At 37.3% G+C, this 21116-nt stretch overlaps 1 protein-coding gene across 3 annotated transcripts in view; it reads right to left on the bottom strand.

Moving 5' to 3' along the window:
* Positions 1 to 534: 534 nt before the first annotated feature.
* Positions 535 to 21116, bottom strand: part of APC (APC regulator of WNT signaling pathway) — a 102041-nt gene continuing 81459 nt past the window's right edge. For all 3 annotated transcript variants that reach the window (XM_068424105.1, XM_068424106.1, XM_068424107.1), the window contains 7 exons: positions 19833 to 20211; positions 18512 to 18607; positions 17510 to 17649; positions 16469 to 16546; positions 14589 to 14705; positions 13694 to 13908; positions 535 to 13275 (listed from right to left, as the gene is read on the bottom strand). In XM_068424105.1, the coding sequence (XP_068280206.1) occupies positions 6705 to 13275; positions 13694 to 13908; positions 14589 to 14705; positions 16469 to 16546; positions 17510 to 17649; positions 18512 to 18607; positions 19833 to 20211 (7596 nt within the window). In that variant the 3' untranslated portion in view covers positions 535 to 6704. The remainder of the gene's footprint in view (positions 13276 to 13693; positions 13909 to 14588; positions 14706 to 16468; positions 16547 to 17509; positions 17650 to 18511; positions 18608 to 19832; positions 20212 to 21116) is intronic.

The following is a 21116-nucleotide window of genomic DNA, read 5'->3' as shown; positions in this document are numbered from 1 at the left end:
TGCTTCTAACTATGTCTAAGCCTAAAAAGTGCAAAATATGCATGTATATATAAATACATGTTTGTGTGTGTGTTAGGAATTAATCAGTCCCTTAATAGTCTCTAATCGGGGACTAAAGAATGCATTCATTATGGAAACGACAGACACTGGAATTAACTAAGTCTCTGCTGTGCTCATGAGCCATAATAAGCCTTCTTGCGATTATCTTGTAACAGACAGATTATGGAATTACACTGTGTTGGAACTAGATTTTGTTTTATAGGGTTTGTTCTAAAATGAAACACGGAAGAGAACAGAGAGCTCTGCTGGTGAACCGCACGTCTCCAAGCTTCTTTTTTCCACTTCTTATCTGAAACGTTGACTACCGCCAAAATGAAACTGCATGTTTTTTTAGAGCTTTTGTTCTGATATGCTGAATCATTGCTGAAGTGTCTTAACAGCAACTTCCTTTTTAAATGAAATCATATTTCTAATACAGCAAACAGACACCTAACTTTCAGTGGTAGCCAAGAAAACAATTCCACTCTGACAAGGTGCAATCAGGAGGAAATTTTATATAACACTGCAAGTAATAAATAAATTATGCATAGCAGACTAAATTCAGAATAAGTATACTGTGAAACAAAATACATTAGAATAGTTGAAGAAAGAATTAGTTACAGAGTTAGGATATAAACAGTAATGCATCTCAGGCAGAAGCAAACAACAAAACTGAAGGAAAGATAATTGTGGGCTGAGTTTGTTCAAGAGAAACAACATTTGCAGGTGGGAAAACGCGTCTGATCTCAGAGGATGACAATTTAATTACTTGCAGAGAACCAGCACAAGCTTTATGCATGTTAAATCCCACCAAAAAGTAGGGCATTAGAGATACTGTTTGTATGTGTGGCTCGAGGTCTGGACAGAAGTGCATTTTACTGAGTGAACAAGCCCCCTCTACACTTTCCTGATACCCTACTTGCAATTCCACAGCCACTCAAGCAAAGGATGCTTTCACAAACAGCAAAATTAGAATAATTTCCTGAAATCTTGAAGTGGCAGAAATTCATAAATACATAAGCCTGTAACTATATTGAAATTTCCTAAGAAAGGTAATTTGCAAAACTGTGCTAGGGAGGCATTACCTAGTCTTAGAGTAAGTAAACAGCACACCTGGTAAACTGAAAGTTGACAGCAGAAAACTTATGCATTAAATACATACTTTATATTCATCTTGGCATCACAAATTAATTGACACCTACATTAATTACTGTTGTGAACTCTTAAGCTCTTCCACACCACACCAAATTCCCTTGCACTTCCAATATGTAACCACACACAACACGTAACCAGTTAACTTACCATTCTGACTAAAAACTCAGCCTTAACTACGTAACATTCTCTATAAACACATTTACAGATACAATCCGTTATTCTGCATATAGGAAACTATGAAGCAGGAATTGTATTTCTACATGTGATTTGAAATGAAAATAAAAGTGTGGGTATCTCTTCTGGTTAAAGGTAAAAGTGCAAAGGAGATGGCTGTGGAACCAGAGAGTGAATACATTTGAGTAATTTGCTATTAAGAAGGTCCTCAAAGTTTTGAGCATGTGGAGGAAATCATGCTTTATATTAACAGACACTTCACTTCTGATGCACAGCTTCATCCGAATCACACATCTCATCAAGAACAAAGCTGTTGGACAGGTGGATGCGATTTTGCAAGGCATTACATGAAGTTATGTTTAGGTGGAAGTCTACACGCAATTATTAGCACCACTCTTATGGCTATTCAGACTATTTAATAAAAGCTAGATGAGAAAAGACAGTTTGGGAGGCATCTAGTAACAAGAGAATAGAAGAGCTTGTAAGAGTCTACTAAACGTTTTCCAGATTATCCCTACAAGTAGTACTGTCTTCATTAGGGAAGAAAGATGTTCTCTCCCTTTTCAAGCCTCTTCCAGAAAACAACTAGTTGCAATAAATCTTTTTATTGGAAGGATTTACTGCAATGAATTTAATATTGCAAATTTAAAAATTGTCATCTAGAAGTTTACGTATGGTAGAAAAATTTGTTCTTTGGGTATATTTGATGAAGAAATGTTTATTTTCCACAAGCACAAACTATAGACTGAAGTAATACTTCTGAAGTTAGTTGTCAGAATTTCCAGGATAAAGGACTCACCCAAACATAATGTATTTAAATGCAAAGCGCTAGGGGCCGTTAGGCAGAAGTTCAGAGTGAACAACAGTTAAGAGTAAAGAAACCCCAACTTTGCCTTTGCTTCTCTAGAAGGGTGAAGAACAGGTCTGAAACTTGGCATATCCACTTAAAATTGCCTGTAATGGCTTGATCCAACCCACTGACCACCTGTAAAGGAAACAATCCCAACCTCTTTCTACCAGCCCTAGCTGTTTATTTTCTCTTCTGCTGGCTCAGGCAGCACTTGTCTAACTCTGCACTGAGCAAATTCAGCATACTAAATGCAGTAATAATCCTACTCCCCTCATCAATTCTGCTAGGTAAGAGGTGAGCTAGTCCACTGAAAGATCAGATGAGAGCCAGGATTCACAGCCAGGAGCACGGAAAGGAGAAGAAACTTCCTGCAACAGCGCACGTTGTTTCTTCAATTCTAGAAATAATATGGATCTTTATCCTTAAGAAGAATGAAGAAGCTAATACACTGTTATCTTCTTGGTAGTCTCAATTTCTATTAAGGGGGATGTGGGGGTGGACAGTTAGGAAGTACTCCAAAGCAAGCATCAAAGAATTCAGCTGTCAGGTTATCAAACAAGTTTTGCAATTTCATGGTCTACTGGTATACTTTCAAAATAAAACCTCGTTACTTTGTGGACAAAATGTTCTCTCTCCTGCACAGTTTATGGAATTTACTGGGGAAGATATGAAAGTACATCCCTGGGACAATACGGCTGAGAGTCTCTGAAACTGTCCCTTTTTTTTCCCTTCCCCTTTACCCAAGACACAGCAACTAACTTCCCAAAGCCATCAAAGATACTAGTCTATGCTGAAGAATACTGTTGCTTACTGCAGTTTATAGCATAAGGTAGTATTCTGCAGCCAAATTGTGCTTGAAACAATATTCCAATCTAATCAGGAAATCCTGGCAAGGCTTTCAATTTTTAAGCTGTCATCTCTGACAGAGTTTTGAGAATTATCTTTAAGCTTTCAGGGGAAAATTCTCTGATGAAGAACTGCACATGAAAAATAGAAACAGATTCGTTCCCCTTTAAAGTTTGCAATATTTAGTCAGAAGAGCTTTCACAGAAATTGAGCAATAACCTTAACTGTGGCACACTGCAAGAAACTAAAATGAATGTACATTTTTAAAAGTGAACTAATTACAATTCGTGCAGAGGTCACATTTCTGCTTTTCACATCAAGAGGACAAAGCTATAAGTCAGTCTAAAATGAGCTTTAGGAGTGTATTTTCAGCATAAACTGATTTTTAAGTACAAGTTTGATATGCTCTGGACATGGTAAGCTAATTCAAGGACAACTACAGGTCTGAGCACAAGTCACAGAGGTTCTACCAAAATCTGTAGAAAGGCAGGCAGTGCATCCCAGAAGAACAGTAAAATGAGTCTTGGTTTCCCTAGGTCCTTGCTTTTCTTTGTTTTGTGTTGATGTAAATAATGTCCTCTTACCTGCTGTGGCAACTTCATAAAAATAAAACCGAGGACAAGAGTAAATCTTTTACAGCATAAATCAAATCTGACTCTCATGAACTGAGACATCATTAACAAAATCCAAGACCAAATATACTTATTAAAGCCATTTAAATTTTTTAAAAAAAATTTTATATGTCTGAGATCTGTTGTTATAGTTAAGCTTAGAATATAACTTTGTATCCCCATAACTAACAAATCAAACATCACAGATGTCCTTAAACATTCTAAAAGGCTCTTAGTGGATACTAAGTATTTCAGATAAAGAATCAGAGAAATGTAGATCTAGAAGGGATTTCAAAAGATCACCTAAGCCCATCTCTGAACACAGGCAATGTGAAATATACTATAGTCCATCCCTATGAGATATTTCATAAACCTCTTCTTAAAACTTCTATAATGGAAATTTAACAACTCCCATGGGAAGCATATTTTAGTGTATCACTACCCTTATAGTTGGAAAGTTTCTCTCTTCTGTCTTTGCTACAAATATAGGTTATTTATGAGGATATTAAGGGAAACTTCCCAATTATAATGATCATGAAGTACCTCCAAGACTATCTAAAGAAGCCACTACAATTTTCAAAGACATTCTGGTGTTTGATACATATAAAATTATTTATTGTTTCACCTAATCTTCTTCTGATTCCCTCAGTTATAAAACTGAAATCAGAATTTCTCTACTGAGATTGAGTTTACCTTTAAATTCTTTAATCAACAGGACACAGATGTAAAGCCAGTGTTAACTATCTTTGATTATGCGGTATATCTTCATATTAGTAGTTAAAAGCCCATCACAAAAAAAGTATCACATCATTTGTAAAAAAAGTGGTCTTGCATTTTAAACTTAAGGACGGAGTTCTGGATTCTACTCCAACAGGAAGTCCTGACTTTGAACACATCACATAATCTCTGTCTATATTTCATCTTTAAAAGGACACTAATATTAATATTAAAAGTTTTGTGAAATGCTAACACAAGGAGCACTGCTTGTTAACAGATTCACCAGATGATACAGAAACATGGCATGTCTCTAAGCAAATCTGACAGGAAGCAAAGAACAAGAGCAAGTAAGATACCACTTCTGCCAAACAGGTATTTTTGGTAATGGCTTTTAATTTTATCTAAATTGACTTCTGTCTGCTGATAGTGTCTCAATTCTGTTCATAAAGAGTGCATGTCTTATGCTGAACTCAAGATAAACACTGATTCATTTCAATAACAGATAAAGTACAAAAGCCACAGATGTGGAACACTCTGCAACTGTGTTAAAGCTACCATAAAGGTAAATTGTTCCATTTTAGGGTTTCCTGAAATCAGGGCATTTTGAATCCTGAATATGAATTATTTAGAATGCTAATTTTAGAATAGTCCAGTTGAGCTACAACAAAACTGACATACCGTTTCATGGTTTGTTCAGTCATGCACAGAATAGTTAATGTTCTGTTCTCTCACGTTTCCACTTTAAACGAATTCTCATCTAAATTCAGACTATATTTTTAAAGCACAAATTTGTCTTTTCGGCATTGTACTAGCACAAACCACATTCACATCAAAAAGGCTTGAGGCAGCAAATGTCCTGGTTTGTGTATAAAATTGTTTTCCTACTACAGTAACACATTTCTTGCCGCCATGGGATTCTTGCACTATTTTCCCCTTTATAATTTAAAAAAAAAAGTTAAAAATGCATGAAGATTTCAAATAGAATTTAAATTTCATCTTATAGTCATTATTTCACATTCCACATTATTTCCCCCAATTAAAAAAAAATCTTGTTTTACAAATATTATTTTTATAGATACAGTATTGTTTCAGGCTTGCATTCGTGAAAACAATTATACTGCTTGGGTACTGGAAATACACTGCCTTTAGCCTTGTTATGCACCTGAGATGTGTGAAACTGTCTTAATTACAAACATACTACAGAAGACGTAGGGCCTGATCCCGCAACCCTTCTAAGCATCCTACAACAGCCATTTGTCAGTGATATGGAAGAACAAATATTGGAGGTGCATGATTCTGCTGGATTAGGCCTTAAGTGTAAGTGCATTATACAACACGTGATATGGTGACATCTCAAAATAAAATACTGTATTTTTATGTAATGCAGAAGTAACACACACAATTTACATATAGTAATAATTTATTCTGAAATGTTCATTTTAGTCTCTGTTGAGACATCACCTATGTCTCATTAATAAAAGAGCAGCCATCTCACCTCAAATACCAGAATATACAACAAGTTACAGCATAGCAAAAAAATTCTACCTACTTTAAGATAAAATCTAATTCAGGTAAAATAATTTTGTTCAAGGTTTTACAGTTACACAGTTTTCCTTTTTTTTTTTTTTTTTTTTGCAGAGCACAAAGAAAAGTGTAAATTGTTACACCATAACTATCTATGCACATTATATGACCACAGAACAGAAATGTTAATCATTACTTCAGAAAATGAACCGTCAGTTCCATTCATGCAGAAAAGCAGGCTGGGAAAGCTTGTTCAGCAGAAACCATATTACTGTGAATTTCACAGCCACATGATTAATTATTGGGTTAGATGGACTCACAAATACTAAAACTGAGTATACTGTTTTGCATAAATAATACCAATTCTTCCCTGATGTAGTTTAGTCAGTCTGTAATCTATAAATGACTGATAAAGCAATACGACTGTTATGATCTCTATCTGCAATGTTCCATGATTTCAACGACAAGCAATATTTAAAGGATTATGGGATGGGATGCTAATTAAATACATGTTAAACATACTGTACAAATATACTTGCATTAGCAATTTTATTCCAAACTGTCAGTCAGGTATTCCTCCAAAATATTACCAGTGAAGACAAAGTATACTATCAAATATGGCTTCCAGAACAAGGACCATCTAACAAGAATCAAAGCTATTTACAACAAATAAAAACAACAAAAAAGTTAATCCCCAATCGTTTAAAGTTTCATTTGAAACTTTTGAATATTTGAAAGTTTCTAAATAGCTGCTGTATATAATACATCAGTTTTATTTTTTGTTGCACTTAAACAGAAGTTACCAGATAAGAGCCAGAGTGACGTTTAGGACTCTGAGTTCCACTGGAGTCTGGATTTTCAGACTTGGAGTCACGTTTCTTCGTGCTGTTATTTACTGGTGTTGGTATCTGTGATGGCCGAGCAGAACTATTGTCCACGCTACTCTTCCTGCGGCTTGGATTGTAGTTGAAAGGACTCACTCTTGCTGCAACAGCACCAATGGGGGAGCTATGTTTGCTTGAGCTACTGGAACTGAATGGTGTACGCTCACTTACAGTACTTTCATTATTTTCTGGTGCAGAAACAGGATTATTCTGCAGAGGCTTTGTTTCAGTGCCTTTCTTCTCTGGACTATCTATCTGAAAGAAAGAGTTCAGACGGTTTTCTAAACCAATGGTACGAACAGGAACACCTCCACTCCCTGGGGTTTGTTTTTCTTGAATCTCTTTAGAATCTTTACCATTTGCACCTCCTTTCTCGGAAACAGTGTCAATAACAGGGGGAGTATTTCCAGTTGGGGACCTTCCAGATCGAGGATTGTTAATTGGGCAGTCCTCTATCCTCACCCACACATCCTCTGTCTTAGAGACAGCTGGTGCCATCTGATAGATGAGAGTTTTGGAATCAGAGCCATTTGTAGCACCCGAGGAAGAATGCTGAGGATCATTCATTATCTGAGGAATTTCGTTTTCTTTTATTTTTCTCCAAGTGCCTTTTGCTGGTGCTTGGCTTTCTTTACTTTGCTTGTGTCCAGAAAGAGAACTTCCGTGTTGCTTTTCATCTTCACTTTTTGCCTTTTCACTGGATTCTGAGGAAGCTGACAGAATTGAGGAGGAACTTCCAGTTCTTCGCCAAGTGCTTACACGAGGAAGTGACGAGGAATGCTTACTATGCTCACGCTTCCATGTTCCTGATCTATTGATCAGCAATCTAGATGGACTCTCAGAATGGGAACGAGCTATATCATGACGTTTTGCTGGTCTGCCATCATATTCTACAGAAGGGCTCAGGTTAGGGGGTAATTTTCGCCAACCACTACTCTGTGCATTAGAATGAGTGGATAAAGACATATCAGGAAGAGATGGACTTAAAACTGGGGTCTGTAGTTGGGACCTTGTGGGAGAATCTGGCCTGGAAGGAGACAGAGATTCAAATGAAGCTGACTCTTCTAATTTCCGTCTTAGAGTTGGGCTCGGAGCTTCTTTAATAAAAGTTGACTGCCGAACGAGAACAGGTCTCTCTGATCTGTCAGATTCACTTCCACTAGATTTTGTGGATGACATTCTGGATAGTTCCGTCTTTTTGTTTGATCCACCAGTGCTGAGTGCTTGGTTTAACCCTTTTGAAGCAGACTCACTTCGTGGAATGCTACTGGTACTCTTAGGTAAGGCAGTTTGCTTTGTAAGGTTTTGCTGGCTCATCTGCCTGCCTGGTGATGTGTATGACATCCTACCGGAACTTGAAGATTTAGTTGAAGCTGTGCTAGGAGATGATGTCCTTGGCAACTGAGACAGTTTGTTGGGAGGACTTATACCATTTCTTCCTGGGGAAATAGAGTTTCGGCCAGGAGATTGCAGAGGCCTACTTAATGGCTGCTGTTGAGGTCTAGAAGGAGTGGAATCTCTAGATCCTGATCTAGAAGTTCCTTTACTTGATCCACTCTGGTTCAACCCTGATGGTTGCCTAGTTACAGGAGCTGGCTCAGGTTTCATTGATGACTTGACTCCTCTTGGAGAACTAGTCAAACTTTGGCCTTCACTGGGACTCTTGGAGTTCACGTTTTTGAGTGGGGGACCTTTTTTGGAAACAGGACTAGTACTTGAAGAACTATTTCTAACTCCTGGAATATGGATCATTGTCCTACCACGTGAAATTGAAGGCACACTTGTCTGTTGTGGTTGCTTCAGCTGGCTTGAAACTTCTGAATTGGAGCGAGCTTTTCCTGTAATTATACTTTTATACACTTTCTTCCCTCCTTTGATTCCCCTACTTTCAGATTCTACTTTTTTAGACTCCAGTGTACTCTTCTCTCCTGGCTTAAGAATTCTTGGACCTTTATTACTAGTGAAAGGTTTTTCTTCTTGGTCTGGGGTAAGATGAAATGGTGACCCTAGAGAAATACCAGATTTTAATGAAAGGATAGAATCAGAGTCTGATGAAGCTTGTCTAGACAGCGATGCAGCAGCCGCAGCCTGATGCAAGCTACTAACTATAGAATTTGCACCTTCTTGTATAGCTTTCCAATCAAAGTTCTCTGAATCAGGTGAGAAACCATGTGCTGAATCCGGCCTCTGTACGTCTCTTAAATCCAGTGTTAAATCTTCTGCCAATATACCACCTGTATTTCTGGAATTATTTTTTTCACTTTCACTCTTTATTCTTGAGGGTTTTTTCTTTTTAGGCATAGCAGAACTAATGCATTCCTGCAAGAGATCATCTTCTGAGTCAATACTAAGAGAACTCAGAGAGCTGTTTCTAGAGAAACATACAGGAGTATCTTCAACATGAAATGATTTAGGAGCATAACCAGAAGCCTGTGGCCTGTTTGATTCCATCTGTGAATCAGGAGCCTCAGTATGTTTTGCAGGTTCCCCTTCTTTGTTGTTACTGTTTTCTTGATCAATATCACTGAGGGAACTAAGAGATGAATTGCGAGAAAAACAAACAGGTGTGTTTTCAATAGCAAAATTCTGCATTTTCTCATCTGTAGCTGCTCCTCTGTCTGGAATATCTTTAGTTGACTGAGAGAAAGTTTTAGGCTGGCTTCTGCTTGTTGGGTGTTTTTGACAAACTTGTGTCCTGTTACTTGGTGGCTGATTTGAAGACTGTTCTGGATTAGTGCAGTCTTTAGTTTCTGTTTCCTTTGCTTCTTTTCCTTTTCTTAATTCTGCCTTCTCCCTTGAAAGGTCAACATCATCATCATCAAAATCTAAAGAACTTAGAGAATCATTACGTGAAAAACAATAAGGAGTTCCCTCAATAGGTGTGTAATGATGAGGGGAATCAAATGCAAAGCTTCCTCTTACACGCTCTTCATTATTTGGCAATTTGTCATTAAAATCTCTTGAATTATTTTTAAGATTCTGTTTCTTTGCATCTCTGTTCTCTGCATAGCTTCTTTCATTATTAATATTGCTTTTAGGCTCTGTGTTTTTTCTTATACGCGCTCTGTATTCATTATTTTGGGGAACAGGCTTTACTGGTGATGTTGGCTTCTTTTTCTCACCTTCTGGTTGGTTTTTATTACTTAGAGATGAAGATGCTTGTTGAATTTGATCCATTATCTTCTTCACTCTGAAAGGTTTGTGACTTTTTCCCTTTGGCATAGCTGAGTTAATGCACTCAGCCAGAATATCAACCTCTTCTGTTTTGTCATCATCCAGGCCTGGGGGAGTCACAGTTGAGCTTTTTGCTCTCTGAGAGTCATCGGTACTTCTACCTTCCGTAGGAATGGTGTCTCGCTTTTCAAACTCCCCGGACTCTGCTCCCGTACCCACAGTGTCTACATGGGTCAATTCACTCGGGGGCGATTCTATTGTGAGATCACTCAGAGACGTAGCTGTTGAAAAATTTATTGGTGTACCCTCAACACAATATACCCGTGGCATATCATCTCCTGCTGTAAAACTCACATGCTTTTGGGATTGCAATCTGTTTTGTGAAGGCAAAAGTTTGTAAACTGGCAGCTGGCTGGGCTTTCTGGCTACAGGAGGAGGTATTTTTGGAGCGGATGCTTGAGAAGGCTTTTTGGCTTTACGTGAAGACTTTGTTGGCATTGCAGAAATAATACATGCTTCCAGTATTTCAATATCATCATCATCATCAGAATCATCCAGAATGTCTTTTTCTGCTTCAGTAGGCTTCTCTGCTTTCTTCTCTTCGTTATCCTTTGTATCATCTGACTGTTCAGGCTCTGCTTCATTTCCATGTTCATTTTCATGAACCGGAGGCATTATTCTTAACTCTACATCTTTCTGTATAAAAGGCTCATCAAGACTCAGAGCACTCAGGCTAGAAGAGCAAGAAAATCCATCCGGTGTGCTTTCTGTGGCAAAATGTAATAGTGTATCAGCATCTGGCAGTACCTGAACTCTTTGAACAGCTGCATTTACAGCTGCCTGTCTAGGACCAGGCTCTCTCTTTTCTGCACTAGGTACTTTACCTTTAGCCACATCTCTTTTTACTTGAACTCCTTGAGCAGGGGGTGGTGTTTTACTTCTGCTTGGAGGCATTGTTTGTCCAGGGCTGTCTGGAAGGTCACTGGGACTTATAATACCACTTACCATTCCACTGCAAGGCTCACTTTGAACTGAACTAGCAATTGAACGGCTTTCAAAACTATCCAAGGAACTTACAGAAGTACATCTGCTGAACATAAGTGGTGTTTCCTGCACATAATGTTCAGGTGGGCTTTTAGGAGTCTGTGCACCACTCTTTGAGGGAGATTTGGCACCTGAAGAAAATTCAACAGCTTTATGTCTAGAGGAATCAGAAGGAGACAAACTAGAAGTCTGAAGTCTACTGGATTTTGTTCTGATGTGTTGTGATGTTGATGCGATTTCACTTACTGCACCTTCTGTAGATAAAGCCCCACTGTTTTCCTTTAGTTCTGCTATCTGTAGTGTGTTACTAGCATCTGTCACGCGTGTGGATTGATCACGTCCTATTTCATCTTCAGCTGATGACAAAGATGACAAAGAGCTACACCTTGAAAAACATATTGGGGTATCTTCCACACAGTAAGTTTGTATAGTTTCCTGATTAATAGAGGGAGTTTTACAGGAGGCAGTCTTTTGCACATGACCACCTCTGCTCTGTGCAGAATTTGGGTGAAGCTGATTCTGCCTCTTTGAACCAGTTAAGGGGGCTGGTGTGCTCCCACTGCTTGAGGAAATATGGTCAGTTTTAGTGCCTTGAACCGAAGAAGTCTTTGAAAAAGTAAAAGATGGCTTCTGAGAAGAAGGAGGAACTTCTGTTGAGTATTTTAAACTATAATCAATAGGCTGATCAACATGATGCTCCTCTTCATTGTACTTTATGCTATAATTAGTTGGTCTGTCTTCCTCTTCACGTTGTTCCTCCTCAGAATAACGTTCACTATAGTTGGTTGGCTTATCATCGTCATAATCATCAACCTGGCATAAGGACTGATTTACTTTCTGATTCATTCCAAGAGTTGAGCCTACTCTGTTCTGATCTGAACCATTGGATCCTCTTGATCTAAAGGAAGAAACGCACTCTTGCTGTCCAAAAGGTGACTGATATTTCATGTGTTTATCATCTCCACTTTCAGTGTACACAGGGTAGGCTGCATTTTGGCTCCTTGACTGCCTTTGTTCATTTTGTTTCATTTCATCATCTATTATATGCTTAGGCCTTGCCCATCTTTCGTTCTGAGAGGGACTTTGCCTTCCAGAATTTAACTGTTCATCTGAGTATTTAAGACTGTAATTAATAGGAGTGTCTAGCTCTCCATCATTGTCATCCATATGATTTGCACTATGAATCTTATGTGCCAAGTCAGCTGGATACTGACCATAACTACAAAATTTACTTTCATCATCTTCGGAGTAAGATTCAATGGAAGGCTTCATTTGTCCTCTTTTACCATAGCCATCACTGCTGCTAACACTATTTAAACTATCATTTGAAGCTCTCTTGTATTCCATTTTTGTATAAGGCACAGGACATGTCCTGTTTGAATTCTCAGATTTAGGAAAGTATGTATTTGAGTGAGTATGGGCAGTGGCTGATCTCCTTGGGGCATTTCTGTCTTCTGCCAAACCGTGCATTTCAGAAGCGGAACCAGAACTTCTGTCTTCTTGTGGAATATGCATGCTTGTTACTTCTTCCATAACTTTGGCTATCTGAGCTGCAGCAGTAGAAATCTGCATTCCTATTCTCTTAGAGGAGTTCCCAGTATTCTCTGCAGCTGGGTGATAGGTATTTAAACCTACTGCTCGATCCCGATCAAGACTTCTGTCTTTCTCAGATCGAGAATTTTCTATGTTTCCTCTACTGGAAGTGGAGGAGCCAGGCAATACTGTAGTATTTAAATATGGTGAAAGTACAGTCATATTACCAGCACTAAAACTCTCTGATCTGCATACACCATCATCATGCCGACTGGAGTCTAAAACATACTCACTGTATATATTTTGCTTATGTCTCTGCTTATTACGGTGAGATGCTTTTGGGCTTAAATTATCAATGTTGTCAAAAGTCTCTGATAAATGCTGAGCATCTAATTCTGCTTCCAGTGCCTTCTGTTTTCTGACATGAAGAGATGGTAAGCTTGATCCTGGAGACATAATGTTGGCATCCTTATATTTTGCTGGCCTGTTTGCCATGAGGTTTCTTAGAGCTGCAGCACTACCCATGGCTATCATTTTGTGTTTTGAGTGAATGAGGTTTTTCAGCATGCTGACTGCTCCCATGTCCCACAGCGCCTCCTGATCCTTCGCATTTCGTGCAGAAAGATTCCACAGGGTCCCACATGCATTACTGACTATTGTCAAACTGTGTGACTTCAAGTGTTGTAACAAGGTTTGTAAGCAGCTGTTCTCTCGCAAGATTTGCCTGGTGTTGAGTAATTGAAAACAAACATCAGTAAGTGGCATTTCAAAAGGATAAGAGACGAAGCAGAACAAAAACCTATTATCCTAGAGGCAAGTTTTGCCCTTACGAAAGATAATCATGAATTCTCCATGCAAATTTTCTCGTATTTCCTCTACCTTTCATCCAACTGCTAATCAAATCCTATTATAAATATGAATAGTTAGCTTTTAGTACAGTTCATCAGTAACAAGCAGCAGGTATTAATCTGTTTGCATATTCCTGTTATGTGTGAAATACTTGCCTTATCAAATGCATTAAAAATTAACTGTACTTAATTACTATACTTAATACATGCATTCATATTAAGACTCAGCCACAGAAACTGTCTAGTAAATATACATGTGAAATTGCTAAAGATTTTCAGAAAAAGTATACCCACCTATGGTCCTCATTAGTAGCAATTAAGCTAGAAACATTTCTTAATATTCCTCCTCCACTTTCTATGATGGCTAAAGTGTTTGTTTGGCTCCGGTATGTCAGTGTGCCAACTAGAAACGCAAGAGCACCATCAACAGCACATATATCTGCTTTGTTCTCAGTACAGTGTGCTGACAAATTCCATAAGGCACTCAGAACACTTTTTAAGGTGGATTCCTAGGAAAATAAAATGACAGAATTAGAGATGTTCTCAACTATCGATCATAAATGCTCTCAGAAATATGCAAGTTAGCTTCAAGGAGTTATGTATGTTCCAATTTCTGCTTCCTAGGCTGGTAAACTAGATGAAGGCAGCACTGCACACGTAAATACTTTTGTTCGCTTCTCTCCTTCCTTCAGCTATGGATTTGATACTGCATGCCCCAAAGTTTTCAGAAATATGTGCCGCAATATTTATAGCTGCCATAATGGTAAAAATGGCTTGAAGACTAGCTGGCAGGAGACTCTGGGATGGAATATAATCCTGTCTGGATACAGAATATATCTTGGAAATTACAGAAGTAGTAGTTATCTATTCACTAACTCAAGAGGTTTTATTAAATTGTAATACTATAAAAAAAGGCTATTTCAACAGCACAGCTCATGAAACTGAAGAGCAAAAGCTGTCAACCCCCATAAATAAAATCAGAGAAATACTAGTAGTTTTGGGATGTCCTTGCTACATTGTGGTCTGCTGCTATGTTAACTCAAAGCAACTCTCTTCTTCAAAGCAAGTTACCTAAATCACCCCAAATATTTGACCAACTGCTTTTATCAAAAAGGGCAACAATATTTGTGTTTTGTTTAAAATAAACGTAATCTTTCCAAAATTCATCTCAATCATTTATACAGGATACCTTCTTAACTTCTAAAGCACATTCCATCAAAGCTTTCACACTTCCAACTTCTCTTAGAGTCTTTTTACTGTTTACATCTGCTCGCCAGGACAAGTTCCTCAACACGCTTGCAATGACCTGCAAAATGTGAAAGAAAAACAATGTATCTCAATATAGCTACTTCTTTAGCAGGTTATCAGACTTTCTTCCTGGATTTCTGGAATGCTATGGATTAATTAACACCCAGGCGTAACACCCACTCAGGGAAGTTAATGGGAGCAGCTCTCTGCACCTTCTGGACTAAGGCAGGTCAGTCCAGAAGTCCCTGGCCTAGGGATGTGGGACACTTTATGGGATCCAGGGGAAGAGCACTCTGGGACTGTAGAAGACTTATTATGGGGTGGGAGGACCCAAAGGTTCCAAAGGCAGTAAAAAGGATGGATCTAGGTGATTCGTGGAGCTGCAAGCATGGGAATCTTATCACAGGGATAAGGGCACAGAAAGGCACAGTTGCATCTAAACAGCTGGCTACCTGATATGCTTGTATGGCCATGCCTTTTGCCTGATGAGCACAGTCTGTCCCATATTCTTACAAAATCCCATTTCTAACTTTTCCTGAGTGAGGGACTTCCTGCTCTGTGTGCAGGCATGCGTATAGGGGTCTACACGCCAGAGGCTGGTGGCACACCATGGGTCAGAGGGCCCCTGTGTTCGTGACTTCCTTTTCAAGAATACTAAATATAGTTAATATCTGTCCTAATACCAAATCAGAGAGTTTACCCAATAACCTCTATTGTAATTCTAATTATTTCCTCAATCATAACTAGCTAGCTCCTCCTCTAGTGAAGAAAAGTTTTTGGGAACAGTGTTTTAAGACATAAAGTCAATTTTACTTAAAATTTTTCTTATCTGATTATTCACTCAAACTGCAAGGAAAGCAGGGTTTTCCTTTCCAAAAGCTGTTCCAGATTGTTTACAGTATATATTAATTAAAAGGGTTTATAATTTAATATTTAATAATTTTAAACAAGTTCCATACCAGCGAAGAACAGTTCTGCACTCTCAACTCTCAGGATCACCCTAAGCACTTCCTAAAGACTTTATTTTCAGGTTGTTTTCTTTACACAGCATGAGCCATTAGAAGAGACACTCTGGTGTCACACTGAACACTTTGCTTGTACTTAGAAAGCTTCTTTGGGAGGTGCTGATGTCGAGAATAGTTACATATGACTTGTCAAGTCAAATGCAGATTCTCTCTTGAAATACAGCTTCCTCTACTATTATTCCCCTACTATTTACTTGCTGCAACTGTAGGAGGAGCCACAATACTTATTAACCCTCTGGCTAATCCCAGTCCATTAGCACCATCACTAGTAAACTGAATTAGAGAATCTAAGATCGCTCAAACTTATGTTTAAACTGGACTCCCATTAACAGATCAGGGTCATAAAAGTGAATTTTTTAGCCCATGTGGTATATGTGCTTTCGTTAAAAAAAAAAAAAAAAAAGAGTATGACCCACAGATAAGCATTTTTACAAGAAGAAAACTGTACTTCATAATTTGTGAAACGAGTACAGGTACAAACTTTGCAAAGTCAAGGCAGACAAGATAACAGAAAAACAATTAAAAAAAATCAGGCTGGGATGAATGAAGCGTATTTCAAAGAGAGCGCCTAATTAAAAAAACAGAAGGCTGGCTGTGGACAGCACACTAGAAACTTCATGAAGATGACAGAATTCAAGTATAAAAATAACTGTTAGCGAGGCCAGCTGAGTAGGAAGAAGGTAAATATTAGGAAAGGAGAGCAGAAATAGAATATTTTAATGCAATGAAATTCACGTGTTGCAAAGTGATGGAAATGTCCAAGCCAAAGAAATCTTTCATCTCAAAAGGATATTACCTGCTGTAAGTCTTCACTTTCAGATTTCAGTTGGGCTACAAGAGCTCTCATGCAGCCCTTCATAGAACATAGCGTAGCCTGTTCAGAATCAGAAGAAAAAAAGAAAGTGAGTATTATTACATGACAGGTTAAGTGGCTTGCTTATGTACAATGGTTTGATATTTTAAGCTAATCATATCTGAAGTTCAATAAAAGTTAGTAAAATTTGTTGCCAACAATAAATATTTGGTTTACAGCTACTAACAAGTTAAGCGTTAACTATCGGTTTCTATTCTGGACAATACATAAGTGGTAAAACTGTGCTAAATTTTGTATTTTTTGCAACAGGTCTAGGACTTGATCTAGAGCTTTACTATCTTAGAAGCTTTCTTTACTATGCACCAGATAAAAATCACCTGTGAGCTGGCAATGTGTTGTTACATACTGTCTGTTGAGTCTCATGATCATATTTTTTTCTTTCAAATAAACATAGTATGAAAAATAATATGAATATTTAAAACTGACACAAATATAACAACATTTTCTCTTATAATAATTTGAAGTAGTGCCCATTATGAGCCAGATATGCTCCAAGTATTTAAAAGTAAGCTCCAGCCTGAAGAGATTTGCAAAATTTCATCAGACAGTAACAGTATTGTTAAATAACTGACACCTTTCAAAATCTGACTCAAATAGCACTTTTAGTTCAACATCCTCAGAAAAATCAGTCACTATCCGTAATCATTGGTCCATAATCATTGTGTGCTATATTAATCTAATGCTTATAAAAAAATTAAGCCAACAGATAAAATCCTTACTTTCAGTGACAAGTTAAAAGTTATTTCATTTAATATCAGAGTTGATACTATACTTGCACAAGACAACATTCAGTTTGTGGTGCTCTTGTCAGGACGAGCATGGAATGACAGAGGTATTTTGAACTTCTCTCTTGAGCTCAAACTCAGTATCCTATCCTGGAGATTTTCATCACCTGTCTTGAGAACTACAATTCAAACATAGCTATGAACTGAAATTACCGTATGTTTAAAATTCTACTCTTACCTTGTTTGCCACATCTCCAAAAGTCAAGTTTGTCAGAGCCATTCCAGCATATCTCCTTAAGGTAACACTATAGTGATCATTTGTAAGTCCATACATTTCACAATCCACTTGCAACAGTTCGGCAATGGCCTGCAAACCTCCTTTACAAACAAATAAATAGGAGAATAGTCCTCTTAATATCACAAGTATGGTACATATATACCAAGGACCAAATTGCATTATATGTACAGAATGAATCTCAAACATCTGAAAACCAGAAGGCTCAGAAAAGTAAATAATTGTTAAATACTGACTCTGGATCTTGAATCCTATGCTTAGTAGCAACTGAAAGGTATGACAGCATGACATTGAAATTTCAGGGGGAAATGGGAACACGAGGAATTACGAAGTAAGAAGCACATTCATCTTTTAATTCCACCCAGCCATAATCATGTTTGACCGATGAACTTGTACCAGTTACACAAAAGGCTATTTCATAAATCTGAAAATGACTGATTTAATTATTATCACTGAGTGTTACTTTCTGAGAAAAATACATAGAATATTTTCATTGATAATGAAAAGTGGCAAATTAAGGAAAACTGCATGCACAGAATTTACTGAGCACGGACTAAAAAGTTCAAGCTGCTACACAGGAACCAACTCAGGATAAAAAAAAACCAAAACAAAACATCAACAAAAAACCTCCCACCCTGGAAAGCAGTCTCCATTTTAAGTCCAATTTCTAAAAATTTCAAATATTCCCATAATAATACTACTCTTCCAAAATTCACAATTCGTGCCAGAAAAAAAGAGTAACTGACACAATAATTTATCCACTGGGAAACAGTCTGGTTAATTTAAACTGCATTCATCACTTAGAGGCAACATCTGACACAAATGAACTGATGATCTATTTAAACTAGTAGTAAAAAAAGGCATATATCCAGTGAGGTACACAAGGAGGGTCAGCGTTTCCAGCAAGCGTCTCAAAGGAAGTCAGAGAAATACATTTGGTCTTACCAAGCTCATTCATCGCATGCCTGTGTTCTTCATCAAATGAAAGTTTCATCAAAACACACACTGCAGGACAGATTTGATGATCCACTGGAGCAGGCACTGATCCAGAAATAGGTAACAATTAGTATTTCCTAGGTGATTTTTGTCTAGATCATAAGTTGTCCAAAGCGAATTTAATCTTAAAATAAATCAATTGCAGTTTTGTTCAGGGTTTGTATCTTCCCAGTAATCCACAAACAGAGAATTAGTTAGGAATTTTACTAACAAACGTGTGTACTAGAAATACACTTGATGCTAAAAAAATTAGGGAGAATCCTGAATGTATGTATTAAGAAAGAAATATGACTCCCAGCACCAAAAAAAAAAAATCTTAATACTTTTAGAAATTAATAATCTTAGTGAAACAAATCAATAAGCTTAAATAGTGTGGTGGCATTAAATAATACGCCACCTAACATGAAGCTGTTTCTTTGGGTATTATGTCCTTATGAATGGTTAATTAAACCCTTTGTTTCATAACCGAGACGTTTTTAAGTTCATATTTTTGTGAGCTAGATTCTGGCTAACACACAAATGGTATTGGTACACCTTGTTCAGAGCACCACTCCTGCTAGATGGCTCCTGTGGTAAACTCCAACACCCATGACACAGCCCACTGATTCCTGCAGTATGTCTGCCCCAGACACCTACAGCCTGTATTTACAAACTGCCCTCAATTCAGAAAAGCAGCTAAGCAATCCAGAAGGTGAAATCTTTCTTCCAACTGTTCCCTGAGAAAACTGCTATTCACTTACATTGTCATTGCTTTCGTATTTTAATACTGAAATATTTCTTACATACAATGTTATAAATAACAGTTCATATTATATTGAATAGAATGAGATTATTTAATTTGTGCTCTCTGTTCCTGTCCTAAATGAAACATGCTATCTCTTGAATACATCTGCATGAAAGGCAATTTGGGATTATTTATGTACATATGTTTCATTATCCATTAAAATGTAAAACAGAATGAGTAACTAATATTCAATATTAATTTACAGATTATAAATATAAAACACTAGAATTATTACCTGGGAAGCACAACAAGGTCTATTATTTAAATAACAAGTTTATAAATAGAGTACCATATCTGTAATAGATAATATTTCCTAACAGTACCTCAACTTAAAAAAAATACATATATACACACATATACCCACACACATATATATGATAAAACTCACATACATTCAACAGGCAATCAGCTTAAAGTTGTACTTTCTGTAAATTCACTGTTTTCAATATATCCTTGAAACATTTTTATATGGCTCGCAGAACCTACTTGGGTTTTTGTCTTGGTCCATGCCTTGTTCATGTGCTTCCTGCCATTCCCAACACGTTTCACAGTAAGCACGGATCTGCTCCAAAAGATGGAGCACGCGGATTTCCCGTCTGCCTCGCTTATCATCAGGCTGAGAGTGAATGATGTTATGCAGGGCTGCGCTGGCTCTGGCACGGGCCTCTTTACTACCACGAGAGTTTCCTAACAAGACAGAGTCTTTATCGTTGCCATGTAAAAGCTGGATGAGGAGAGGAAGACATCCAGACTGACGCATGGCTATGCAGCTGTCTTGAGAGCTAGACATTGCTAGCAATGTTCTTGACATGTCATCTTTATCATGAGTACCAAGCATTGATAACAATGAATACACCATTTCCACCTGCAGGTCAAATGATTTTAAAAATACAGTTACATTTAAAAAGTACACATTAAATTAAATTAAAATGAAATTTGAATGGTACACAATTTGAATGGTACACATGAGCAAACAAACCTTACTTAATGGAGCAGAAAATTGTGCTATTTAGAAATAATTAAGTACCACTTCAGCATTCATAATCTTAGTAAATTTCACTTAGTGGCTAAATGGCTAGAAGTGGGTGGTAGCTGTATGTAACTGTATTAATGTACAAGACCAATGGCAGAGACTTCTAAATTTCCATTGTACAAAAAGATTAAGTAAACATACTAATAAAAGTGTTCCAGTTTGAGAAATCTATTTAAAATCAACTGTCTCAAAAAAATACGTTTTCTATGAATCACACTTTCATGTAAAGACACTCTTCAGTGAAAAACTATTTATTATGTGTTATTAAATACAATTATTCTAGACAAAGGATAAGAATGAGTACATGAGTTTTTAGTTTATGTTGTGCTAAAAAAGATGACAACCATGTATTTTAAAGTTTTGTTTTAAAACTATTTCAAATTAACTAATTGTTTTTTGTTATGATGACTGACTTGCACATGGAACAGATTATTTACAGCACACGCAAAACTAAAGAGTTAAATTAATACTTTTTCGAGTTTACAGGGGTAAAACCAGTAAAGCAAACAAATGCTCATTTAATATATATAAAATACTGAGCATTTGTCAAATTAAATCAAGCCATGAAAACCCAGCATTACACATTTAACTTCGAGTAACCAAATTTCTCATTAAAAAATAGAAATTTTTGAGGGATTCTCTTAGCTGTTGTGTAATATAGTGTTCAACGCATTAATTGGTTTGTCTTTCCCATTCTGTTTTCTTGAATAATAGCTTTAGATCAAGAAATGCATTTG

The sequence above is a fragment of the Nyctibius grandis genome, chromosome Z (assembly GCF_013368605.1).
Source record: "Nyctibius grandis isolate bNycGra1 chromosome Z, bNycGra1.pri, whole genome shotgun sequence".
Lineage (NCBI taxonomy): Eukaryota > Metazoa > Chordata > Aves > Nyctibiiformes > Nyctibiidae > Nyctibius > Nyctibius grandis.
This window is presented reverse-complemented; position numbering and strand designations above follow the sequence as displayed.